We start from the raw sequence: 13,480 nt of genomic DNA on the forward strand, positions 1-13,480 counted from the left end.
TTCCATTGCTGCAGACTGTAAATTTTGCATGAACATGTAATATGCAACGTTGAACGATTGCGTACTTCATTGCATCGTGATGCAAATAAAGTTGTGAAACCAGAGATTTTTCAGGATGGTAATGATAAAGGGTCCTATTCATGGATTTTAAAAAAGAATCATTTTTACACTCGTTAGATTTTCAGTGACTTCTTTTGACAAGCAGAAAAATAAAAGACCCATTCATATCATACCATAACTGATCACTTCTAGTCTAATCTTCAAAGTAATCTTAACCAGAAAAACACAAAATAGAAAAGGAAGGGGTCTACATTGGTTTTAAGCAGTAGCAATTACAATTGAGAAAATTCCTGAACATCCCTTTACTCAAAAACGTGGTAACAGTCTGATGAGTTTGGGATAGAAATTACCACTCCATATTTTATCCAGTTGCACTGCTTTACAGCAATATCCATTAACAAGTACTTATTAACAGAAGATAAAGTTCAAGTACAAAAAAAGAGTATTGCTGAAAAAAGACATTTTGTTAAAAGATCATCTTGCAGACCTTTGCAGATAAAATGCTTCAATAAAATGACTTTATATTTTAGCAGTACTGAAGTTTTGTACAACCCAATCATTACTTACTAACAAAAAAACTGAAGCATATAGTACAGGGAAAATAGTATCAATAGCCTCAGTACAGGTACATGTAACAACAGATTATAAAAGTTTCCAATGTAATTGCAGCAATCCCAACAAAAACAACAAAGTAGTGCTTTGATCTGTCTCTGAAAGGACCCAGTGCTTACAACTCCATTATCTTACCAGATCCCAAGAGAGGATTCAGCTTCAATACAAGAGGAAATCTGATGATTTCAGTACAGGACATAACCTTCAGCCTCACATCCATCCAGTGCACTGGAATAATGGCCTGGAATTTCTGTGACTCTTGCCAGCCTAGATACAAAAAATATGAGCAGTAATCTTATTGCACTACCCTCCCCACCAACCCCATCATCCCTATAACCAGTCTGCCCTTCAAAGGCAAGGCCATTCAAAAGCCCAAATGATATTTCGTTTTCACCGCAGCCTCTGATTTGGGTAATGTAGCATTTACTCAGGCTTCAAAAGGGCTAACACGAGATACCAAATGGTGCAAGATGTGCTAACGTCCTTTTTCAGTATAAAGGTATGACTTGTCTGGAGATGTTAGCCTGATTATTCCCACTGTGTAAGGCTTTGGATTAGAATTTCAGAACATTGCTGAAAAGAATTGAAACCCCTTTGTAAATGCAGTATGCCCTGTCCAGCTCCAGAAATTCTGGAGCTACTGCTATGCTTTATCTATAGCAATACTGACACGATTTGAAATAATACCATGGAACCTACTTCTGACGATATACTTGTCCCTTAGCTTGTAAAGATTTTTGATATTGCGATCCCTTTACATCCATCAGTCACGGATTCACAACATTTAGAGAATTCTTAGGTTCAAAATGGATGACGTCAAACGTTCCCACATTGAACTCTAAATTTGCACTTTTATTGATATCTCTTTGCAACATTCTACTATGACAGATTTACCAATCACCTCACTTGGTATATGCAAAAGTAAATGCATGAGTAACAGTTCTTTAGAGGAAAAATTATAGTGAAACAAAATGCAGATGGAGTGTTTATGGATCAGCAAAAGACAACAATAAGATTCCACATCAGCTTGTTGACAAATGTTAGGTAAATAAGAATTAGCAAATTGTGGCAGGGAAATAGACCTGTAACCTAAAGGAAAAAGGATGGTATGGTTTAACAGCAGATGAATGAAATGTCTTCACAGGCTAGGTCTAGGAAGGGTAGGACAAGTGGTCTCTTGCGTTGTAAAATTCTTTGAATTTTGGTGCCTTTCTGTGTAGCAAGTTTTAAAAATTGCTTAATTAGATATTATTTAAAATAAATGTGTTAAAAATGTGCACATATTATGGAAGTGGGAAAGGATAGTCAGTACTCAAAGGGTTCAAAAATATATATTCTTTAGATAATATACAATGCAATAGATCTGTACTGGATTCTGAGACCACATTAGTGAAACCAAGTTCAGTAATGTGCCTAGCACTTTACAGAATTTTATTTCCACAGTAAAATTGTATCATTTGGCATTTTATTAGAAACCACAGAATTCTTCGGTTCACATCAGGGATGTAGCTCATTTGTTCTTGCAGAATATATACATTAATTCTATTGTCTTCAGGTAAAATTTCACACGTTCACTAAAAACTAAAACAAAAGTCCCATCAAATATTTCTTTAAAAACACTTCTTTCTTGTTCCTCTGGTAGGACGTAGAGGTGAGCACCTCTTGGAGGAGAAAGTCACTCACTATTCTTCCTTTTTCTTTGCTCCTGACCTAGTAGAATAGCTATGCTTTCAGGGCATTGATAAATGGTGAGAAAATTTACGTTTTGACAATGACTTTCTTAATCCCACGCAGTGATGGTTTTAAGTTGGGCCTCAGTTTTGAGACAAAGTATTCAATATTCAGTAACATTGCCACTCATCTCCTAGGTTGCGCCTTCCATCATACAGGGTTTGAAGTCCAATGTCTTAGTTTTATTTAAAAATACTACAGTCTGCATTGAAAGCCCAAGTCTTGTCATGTGGCTGTAGCCTCTAAGTAACTCTGTAGCTTACGGACGGTGGTTTCATCCAGTGAGAAAAGGTCAAAGTCAAAGGTTGTGTTTGTGACATTGAAATGTCCTGTTTCTTCAATCAGGTTTACTATCTGTAGAAGGAAAACAAAGACCGCTTGAAACAAAGTTCAGAAATTCCGATCAAATCTTTAGATTCTTACCCAAGTCAACTTTGATGGAAAATCATTGAAGGTACACAATGGACAATACAGCAAAAATGCAGCACAGTACTTGGTGCTGATAGTAATGTTTAACCGCAAAGAGATTATTTCATTCTGTGGGAAGAATAGTAATATTGGTTGATTGTGAAACAAATTAATGTATAACTTCAATTGGATAAATGCTTCAGTACCACACACTTGTATATTTAAGTAATGTATTTTTCATTTACAAAATTTACTCCCCAGTTTCAGTAACAGCTACTAAACTCTTCCATCCACTCAAAATCATTAATTTAAAACACATTTTCCATTTACTATACAATAAGCTAATGACTTAAGAGGAGTTGATGAGAAAAGGAGAACCATGCAAAAGTTTAACTTCAACGGGAACCAATTTGCTTTTCACTGTTAGAAATAACTTGATTTATATTGTCCTTTTCATGACTTTGGGACATTTTAGCAGTTTTACATATAATAAGGGGTGACTGTAGTGTAACAGTAATATCATTGGACTAGTAATCCATAAACCCAGTCTAATCTTCTGACAAGGCTTCCAAACCCACCACACCAGATGGTAAGACTGAATTCAGTGAACTCTGGAATTAAAAGCTAGCCTCATGCCAAACATGTAATGATTGTTGTAAAAACCCATCTGGTTCTTTAACGTCCATTAAGGAAAGAAAATCTGCTATCTATCTGGTCTGGCCTATATGTGAACAGACCCACAGCAATATGGTTGGTTATTAGCTGACGGACAAGAAGTACTGACTTAGCCAGCAATGTCAACATCTCATTAATATATAAATTTTTTAAAAATTAAGTACTATTGTAACGTAGGGAAACATGGTAGCCAACTTTCACAAGCCCCACATCCAGCAAAGAGCTGATAACCAGATAATCTGCATTATAATGCATATTAGAGACAAATGTTGTTCCAGATATTTACTTAGCTTTTGAATAATGTCATTTAAGCTTTGGAATAGTTAGAACCTTATTTTACCACCAATATTCAAAATGTAGTACTCTCTCAACAAAGTGGCAGTCTTGAATATATGTTTGAACCTCCAATCCATTTGACTCAGAGATGAAAGCTCCACCAATGAGCCACGGTTGATACCACCCCAAAATGATTTCAAATTGACTCCATTTATTCACATGATGATTTATATTTATGGCCTGTCCTTAATTGCCCTTAAGAGGACAATGGTGACCTGTCTTCTTGAACAGCTGCAGTCTAGGTGCTGCAGATATATCTACAGCGTTGTCAGGGAGGGAGTTCCAGGATTTCAACCCAGCAATAGCAAATGAATGGCAATATCGTCCAAGTCAGGATGATGTGTGGCTTGGAGGAGAACCTGCAGATTTTTATATTCCTATTGTATCCACTGCCATTGTCCTAAGAGGTACTTGAGGTTGCAGGTTTGGGAAGTCCCTCAGTGAGTCTTGTAGATGGTGCTCACTGCTGTCACTATGTGTTATTGGTCAAGCAAGTGAATTTCCAAGATTTCAGATAGAATGTCAATCATTCTTAAACCTGGATGATGTTAAGCATCTGAGTATTATTGGAGCTGTGCTCATTCAGGAAAGTGAAGAGTATTCCAGCACACACCTCACTTGTACCTTGTAGATGGTGGATGTGCTCTGAGGGATCAGGAGTTAAGTTAGTCACTGCAGACTTGGTAGCCTCTGACCCTGCTCTTGTATTTATATGGCTGTTCCTGTTCAGTTTCTGGTCAATGGTAAGCCCCAAAATGTTACAAGTGGAGAACTGAACAATGGTAATGCCAAGGCAAACAACTGGATTCTCTCTTCTTTGAGATGGTCATTATCTGGCACTTGTGTGACACAAATATTACTTACCACCTAGTGGCCCAAGCCTGAATCATGACTAGATCTGAATATTGTGCAGTCATTCGTGAATATTGAGCAGTCATTCGTGAATATTGACATTTTGGCCTTGTGATTGAAAACAAGGTCATTATTGAAACTGCTGAAGATGGTCAGGTCTCGAACACTACCCTGAGGAACTGGAGAGATATCCTGGACTGAGATGACTGAGCACCTATAACCACTACCTTCTTCCTTTGTGCTAGATATGACTCCAATCAGTAGAGTGCCTTCCCCTTAGGTCCAGTTTTGATAGGGGGCTCCTGATGCCATGCTTGGTGAAACACAAAATTATATTGAGGTTAAATTCTCGCTTCTCAATTCCAGGAAACTTAAATTAAGTGCACTGTGGCTTGGAAAGTGGGAAGCTGCTGCAGCACTTTGAATAATTCATAATTTCTTGAAGACTGAGGCCTAATAGAAATAAATTCAGAAATCAAGTCATGCGGTAAGGAGTCCAAATTAGGGTTTTGATAGTACCAGGTGAAAGCGAGAGACAGAAAGAGGAAAATGTGAAAATAGTAACAGGATAAATGTGGAAAAGAACCAATTCCATTTAAAGTCCTGCAACTTCAGATTTATATTTAAAGTTACAATTGCTGCAGAAATGCAGAAACAGGACAGTATAAAGTTAATTATGTCGCCATATGGCTGAGAACCACATAATCTGAGTAAGAACAGAAGCAGAATTTTGGGCAGTGCAGATTGATGGCATCCATTTCCAAGCACGACACTCATGTTAATTGAATTGCAAAGGACTCCAAACTGCCTACTCAGTGGTTCAACTCTCTGAGGAAACATTTTCTGTAAATGTGTAACAAATTGCAGGCAAATCTGAGGGTTAAAATTAAGCACTTTAATCAAAATTGTTTACTTTTTGCATGCTACAAGCATTACTTCTGCAGATGGATTTTCAGTTGGACAAAGATTTCATGATGGCAAGTCAAACAAACCACTGAAACGTTGCAGCAATGGATTGGTTATTTCCTGTTACTTGCCAACTCTAATTTGTCAACAGCTAAGAAACAATGAGTGAATTAATTATATAGTTTTCTGCTGTTTATTCTACTGTTTCAGTATTCATTAGTACTTTCCTACAGAACCAAACTGAATTTGATCATTTTTTTAAATCGCCTCTAGGGCAGGTGGGACTTGAACCCAGACTTTCTATTTTAGAGGTTGGAACATTATCAGTAGGTCACAAGACATTTGATTCTTTTAGCTGAAGTCAACTGGATGTCTAATTTTAAATGTTACACTTTTAAAAGTTTGCTGGAGGAGTTTTGATTATATATGAGTGGTTACATTTGAAGATCACAACTCCATGTATCTGATTTTCTTCACATGGTACAAGGACCAGGAGACACAGACTTAAGGATTTGCATAAGAGAAGTAGGTGGGATATGAGAAATAATTTTTTAAAGCAATAAATCTGGAAAATCAGAGCAGACAGGGTTTTGAGGAGATCTTGTAGCAGAGTTAGTGTATTTACCTGTGGGCCAAAAGCACTGGGATCAAGACCCACTTCAGGATTTGGTGGCCATGGAAACTTTATCGTCACACAGCTAAACATGCTAATTATCAGTCAACAAAACCAGACCAGGTGATTGCAGCAGAACAATAAGATTCCCAAGATAAAAACTCAAGTGAAGGCTTTTGACATGCGCTGGCACCTAATTTTAGTGGCTAATAGTGAAGGCAAGTAAAATGGCAGCCTGCATTCCAAAGTGAATGATGTGTAAAAGTAGGGAGATCTGGCTAAAATTATTTAAGGTTCTATTCGGACTACAGCTGGAATACTTTGATCAGTTTTGGGCCCCTTACCTAAGGAAACATTTACTAACATTAGAGCCACAGAAAGTTCACATGGCTGAAATTGGGAGACTGGACTGTTTTATGAGGAGAGGTTGCGTAGGTTAGATCTGTTCTCATTGCATTTTAGAAGAATGAGAGGTGACCCTATTGAAATAAACAAGATTCATAGGGAATTTAACAGGGTAGATGTGGAGAGGTTGCTTCCCCTTGTGGGTGAGAGTCAAGGACCACACGGCATGATCTCAGAATAAAAGGTCACAGATTTAAGACAGATTTGAGGAGGAATTTCTTCTTTCAGAGGCTAGTGAATCTATGAAATTACTTGATGCATACGGCTGTCAAGGCTGGGTCATTTAAGTAAATTCAAGGCTGGGGTGTACAGATTTTTGATCAGAAAGGGACCCAAGAGTTTAAGGGAAAACATAGAAAATGGAGTTGAGTGTTATATGATCAGCCATGATCTCACTGAATAGCACAGCAGATTTGATGGGCTGAATGGACTACTTCTGCTCCTACATCTTAAAGCATCCTGGTTCTGAGAAACTACCATATATGCACACATACATGAGAGTGATGGAAGCAAAGAAGATCAATAATTTCAATGAGGAAACAAGTTGGGCAGCTGAGGGAAATAAACGCGAAGGGTTCCAGGGATAAAGCAGGAAATGGAACTACTGCTGCTTCACAGGAAGCCAGCATGGACTCCTTCCATTTCATAATGACTCTATCATATTTCCCCACATGGAATCAGCCTGGTAAAAATCAAATCAAAGATAGATCCATAAAATAGATTCAAAAGTATGGAAAAAGTGTTTAAAGCTTGCCAAGATTGCAAATGCTTTGATGGGGAGCCAGATCACAAATTTAGATTACTCAACTGGTACTTTTGCAGAAGGGGAAAAAAATTTAAATTTTGCTTAAAGAGCATGCAACCAGATTTAAAATTATACGACACATATTGTGATTTTAATTAAAATCATCTGAGCACTTAAAGGAGCAATACTATCAAATTAAAAAAAGTTGGTACGTGCTTTACAAGGGTGCATTTATAATTTACCTGTTGTAACACATTGCGTTCTCGTAATGCCATCAACCTGCGGTGCAGATCTACCAACTCTTCTGTATATGACTGCAGAAAGGAAAGTGAATATTAGAGTTTTTACCTTGGCAGGATGTGGGAGAACACTCCTGCTTCTCCACTTTCCTCTTCTCCACAAATTTCTCCTGAAAACCTCTCCTGTGTTCCCCTCCTAATATCCTCTTCTCTGACGCCAGGTAAAAAACTGTAACTCTCACTAGGCAGACTCTGCCATTGCTACAGCAGCTAGAGCTGTCCCTGCTCCAGTTAGATTGCGCTGCGATGATGCAGCTCCATGACAGTCTATGTTCTAAAGTCAGTATGTCCAGCTTTGTGAAGGGCTGGTAAATATGATGAATTTTGGGGGTACTGATGTGCAAGAAAAAAATGCCCCCAGTATCACTGCACCAGTTTTTGGTGCCCTTCTTGAATTAATCCTCAACAGCAATAATTTGGGCTCTTGGAAACCTCAAAGGAAATTATATTGTCACCAGTTCTTATAATACTGCTCATAAAACAGTTGCACAAAACTAAACTAAGGAAGCCGATTATTGGGAAAAGAAAATAAATAAAAACCCATTTACATTCAAACATAATATCCTTGCAAATGCAATTAATAAAACACATTAATTCCCTTTAAGACAGTCACTTGAGCATGCCAGGATCCCAAAACTCCTAATCTGCCTATATTACATAAAAGATATTGGAATATAGGCATATAACAGCTAAAGTTTTCTGAACCAATAAGGAATCAGCTTTCCATTATTTTCATGCCTTGGGCCATTTTTATGGAATGTGTCACTCCCATTAACTTTGGCCAGTTCAGATATCCAGTCACCTGATTGGATTCATTAAAGAGAAGTGGCACAGAGGAGACAGCTCTCTCGAGCTACAATAAGGCTAGGACTAGGATAGGAACAGACGCAGGCATTCACCAAATCAAGCTTGCTCCTCCATTCAACACAATTGTGACTGATCAAACACTCCCTTGTCTTTTACCCACACTATCCCCCATAATCGTTCATGCCTACTGATATTTGAAAATTGTTCAATCTGTAAACACCCAAAGACCGAGCTTCCACAGCTCCCTTTGGTACAGAATTCCAAAGATTCATCTCCCTTTACATAAAAGTCCTTCTCCTCCTCTTGAAGGATAATGGCATGCCCCTCATTTTTAAATTGTGCCCCCTGGACTCCAACATCAGGGGGAAGCCATGAATAGCCATAAACGTCCTTCCTAATTAATTCGACATCAAATTCATTCTGAAAATGCACCACACAAGTCTTTGTTACTTTATGTCCACACTCGGTATGGATATCATTCATTAAATAAACTGTAACTAAAATTTGTATAGATGGTAGTATCATTAAAAAGCACCTGCAATCAAGTCTGACAATATTGGAATAAAAATAAAACAAAACATTTTATACAAAGCTACTGCAGAAGGTAGCTAATTATCAATGAAATTCCTTGAAAATTGTTTACCTTGTCTTGCAATCCTTTTTTAAAAAGCTTTTCAGGTTTTTCACAGTTTTCAGGACTTTTTCTGCCAGATGTCTGTAATAGAGATGAATATAAATATTCATAAATCAATTCGCTGTTCTAAAAGGATTCTTTTTCTATAGCAACTATTTACAGAACAATATTCACTTCCATTTCGCAAATATATTTTAACATATTAGTTATCTGCATAGTTCCTCAATTTTAAAGTATTTCATTTTATTTCAGCACACCATTACATCTGCAGTTAAAAGCAAAGAGGACAACCGGCTCAATGGATAGACAAAACAAATAGGATGTAGGATCAGAAGGGACAATCAGCCCCTTGGTCCTGCTCCATCTTTTAACAAGATCATGGCTGATCTGATTACAGCTTCAACTTCACCTAATCCTGATAACTTGGGACTTTGTTGGGAGTTAGGAATTGATCTACTTTGGTTTGTTAAGCTCTGCTACTGTTGAACAGCCTCCAAAGGACACAAGATTGCCCTATGCTGATTCCTCCTCTTTTACAGAGAATACTTGACCTTCGACAGCCCCAATCCAGTGGTTCTATCACAACAACATACTTTCAGCATAGATGCTCAGCAATTAAGAAAAATGGAACAGGGAGATTCTATGCTAAACCAATGCCTCTAACGTTGGCTATCAAGGTTATGAGCATTCCTACTGGTAAACACTGTTGATTTCCTGCCAATTCAAAGGGATAGAAATAATGTATAGAAAAATAGTATCCAGATTTTTACTGAATTCAAATGTTGGAATTCAACGCATGTTCCCAGAACGTGGACCTAATGCTCTGGATTACTCGCCTAGTGATAATATCACTATCACCACCTCCTTAAAAGTGATGAGGCCAACTGGTCAACATTTGTTTTTTTTATTATTTTGGTGAAGACTTCTGGTCCAGAAATCAAAGCAAATCCCTGTACTTCTTCCATTGGTATTGCAGATACATGTGTCATGATGATGCTTGATTTGGCACTTGGTTTAAAACCTCATCCAAAATCATGACTCATGCCAGTCCAGCGTTCCCTCAGCACTGTCTGACTAAATTCTTGCTCAAGTGAAGCTTAGGTTCACAACCTTCCGAGTCCAAGATAGAAAGGTTCATAATCGGAGGAAGGAAATGTACCGGCGAGAAAGACCATGTCTGAGAAAGACCAATGGAGATCTGAGAAAGGCATGTCATATACAAGCTGAAGATGTGAATTATTTCATAATCCAGTTTCAGCCCCAGTTGGTGTGAATGTTCCATTGTCTGATGGAATTCCCTTCCTGACAGCACTGTGCGTTTACCTACAGCACACGAACAGCAGCAGTTAAAGAAGACAGCTCACCAACACCTTCTCAGAGGCAACTCGGAATGGACAATAAATGCTGGCCCAGCCAGCAACACCCATGCCCCACATATGAATGAAAGTGAAGAAATCTTACTACAACTTTACAAGGTGGCAGAGGGACCACATTTATAGTACTCTGAGCAGTTTTGATCTCCTTAAGGAAAAATATATTTTCACTGCAGGCAGTTCAGAAAAGGTTAATGAGGAAAATTCTGTGTGTAGACGGACTGTCATACGAGCAAAAGTAAATAGGCTGGGACACCACTTGCTGGAGTTTAAAAGAATAAGAGACAATCTCATTGCAACATACTGGATAAAGGGCTTAACAGGTTAAATGCTGAAAGGATGCTTCCCTTCATGGGAGAGTCTAGCATCAGGGTACATAATCTCAGGATAAAGGGGTGCCAATTTAAGAATGAGATAAGGAGGAATTTCTTTTCTCTCAGAAGGACTGAGTGTCTTTGGAACTTCTTGCGCAGTGAGCTGTGGGGAGCAGAGTCCTTACGTGCATTATAGGTTGAGATAGTAGATACTTGATCAACAATTATGGGGAGAATATAGGAAAGTGGACATGAGGAAATCAGATCAGCCTAGATCCTACTGAATGCCAGAACAGGCTTGAGGGGCCGAATGGCCTATTCCTGTTCCTATTTCTTATGATCTATGGTCCTTTGGTCCTATATTATGTGATACTCAGGATTGAAACCAATTTTCCTTTATTTCCAGCTCAAAAATAATAATGGAAGGCTCAGCCAGATGTGTTAAGCAAGTAGGGCATTTGGCCCTCCAAGCCTGCTCCACCATTCAACAAGATTATGGCTGTTGTGCCTAAGCACCATATTCCCATCTATCCCAATAATCTTTGACTGTTTTGCAAACAAGAATCTATCTATAGTCACCTTAAAAATATTCAATAACCCTGTCTCAACTACCTTCAGAAGCAAGAAGTTCCAAAGTTGTACATTCCTCAAAAACAAATTCCTCTAAGCTCTGACCTAATAAGATCACCCTTAATTTCAAAACCATGGCACCTAGTAGTGGACTTACCTGCGACAGGAAACATTCTTTCAACATCCACCTTGTCAACACCATTCAGAGTCTTATAAAATTCAATCAAATCACTCCTCACTCTTCTATACTGGAGTGAAAACAAGCCCAGCCTGTCTAACTTTTCTTCATAAGACAATCTTTCAGTTCAGGTAAGAATACAGCAAACTATCTCTGTAGATACCTACTAGGGAAAGTGCAAAACCTGACCTAGCCTTGGGAAATAAGGCAGGGCAGTGACTGAGATGTCAGTGGGGGAACACTTTGGAGCCAGCCACATAATTCTACTAGTTTTAAAAAAAAGTGATGGAAAAGGATAGACCAGATCTAAAAGTTGAAGTTCTAAATTGGAGAAAGGCCAGTTTTGACAGTATTAGGCAAGAACTTTCGAAAGCTGATTGGGGGGAGATGTTCGCAAGTAAAGGGACTGCTGGAAAATGGGAAGCCTTCAGAAATGAGGTAACAAGTATATTTCTATTAGGGTGAAAGGGAAGGCTGATAGGTATAGGGAATGCTGGATGACTAAAGGAATTGAAGGTTTGATTAAGAAAAAGAAGGAAGCATATATCAGGTACAAACAGGACAGATCGAGTGAATCATTTGAAGAGTACAAAGGCAGTAGGAGGGAAGTCAGGAGGGCTAAAAGGGGATATGAGATAGCTTTCGCAAATAGAGATATGGAGAATCCAAAGGGTTTTTACAAATGCATTAAGGACAAAAGGGTAACAAGGGAGAGAATAAGGCCCCTCAAAGATCAGCAAGGCAGCCTTTGTATGGAGCTGCAGAAAATGTGGGAGATACTAAACGAGTATTTTGCATCAGTATTTACTGTGGAAAAGGACATGGAAGATATAGAATTGAGGGAAATAGATGGTGACATCTTGAAAAATGTCCATATTACAGAGGAGGAAGTGCTGGATGTTTTGACACGCATAAAGGTGGATAAATCCCCAGGACCTGATCAGATGCACCCTAGAACTCTGTGGGAGGCTAGGGAAGTGATTGCTCAGCCTCTTACTGAAGTATTTGTCTCATTGATAGTCACAGATGAGGTGCCAGAAGACTGGAGGTTAGCCAACGTGGTGCCACTGTTTTAAGAAAGGTGGTAAGGACAAGCCAGGGTACTACAGACAGTGACCATGATGTCGGTGGTGGGCAAGTTGTTGGAGGGAATCCTGAGGGACAGGATGTACATGTATTTTGATAGGCAAGGACTGATTAGGTATAGTCAACATGGCTTTGTGCATGGGAAATCATATCTCACAAACTTGATTGAATCTTTTGAAGAAGTAACAAAGAGGATTGATGAGTGATAGATGTGATCTATGTGGACTTCAGTAAGGCGTTACACCAGGAGTCCCATGGGAGACTGGTTAGCAAGGTTAGATCTCATGGAATACAGGAACAACTAGCCATTTGGGTACAGAACTGGCTCAAAGGTAGAAGACAGAGGATGGAGGTGAAGGGCTGTTTTTCAGAATGGAGGTCTGTGACCAGTGGAGTGCCACAAGGATCGGTGCTGGGTCCACTTATTTTTGTCATTTATATAAATGATTTGGATGTGAGCATAAGAGGTATAATTCGTAAGTTTGCAATTGACACCAAAATTGCTGGTGTAGTGGACAGCGGAGAAGGTTACCTTCAAGGGATCTTGATCTGATGGGCCAATGGGCTGAGAAGTGACAGATGGAGTTTAATTCAGATAAATGTGAGGTGCTACATTTTGGGAAAGCAAATCTTAGCAGGACTTATACACTCAATGGTAAGGTCCTAGGGAGTTTTGCTGAACAAAGAGACCTTGGAATGCAAGTTCATAGCTCCTTGAAAGTGGAGTTGCAAGTAGATAGGATAGTGAATAAGGCATTTGGTATGCGTTCAGAGTATTGATGAGTATTGAGTACAGGAGTTGGGAAGTCATGTTGCAGCTGTACAGGGCATTGGTTACGCTACTGTTGGAATACTGCATGCAATTCTGGTCTCCTT

At 38.8% G+C, this 13,480-nt stretch overlaps 1 protein-coding gene across 1 annotated transcript in view; it reads right to left on the bottom strand.

Annotated features, from left to right (window-relative positions):
* Window positions 1-649: 649 nt before the first annotated feature.
* LOC132828817 (protein ENL-like) overlaps window positions 650-13,480 on the bottom strand; it is a 112,468-nt gene continuing 99,637 nt past the window's right edge. Inside the window, exons 10-12 of the mRNA XM_060845962.1 lie at window positions 9,093-9,164; window positions 7,586-7,657; window positions 650-2,757 (exon numbers count right to left, since the gene is read on the bottom strand). Coding sequence (XP_060701945.1) covers window positions 2,629-2,757; window positions 7,586-7,657; window positions 9,093-9,164 — 273 coding nt within the window. The 3' untranslated portion in view covers window positions 650-2,628. The remainder of the gene's footprint in view (window positions 2,758-7,585; window positions 7,658-9,092; window positions 9,165-13,480) is intronic.

This window comes from Hemiscyllium ocellatum, chromosome 28 (assembly GCF_020745735.1).
Source record: "Hemiscyllium ocellatum isolate sHemOce1 chromosome 28, sHemOce1.pat.X.cur, whole genome shotgun sequence".
Classification (NCBI taxonomy): domain Eukaryota; kingdom Metazoa; phylum Chordata; class Chondrichthyes; order Orectolobiformes; family Hemiscylliidae; genus Hemiscyllium; species Hemiscyllium ocellatum.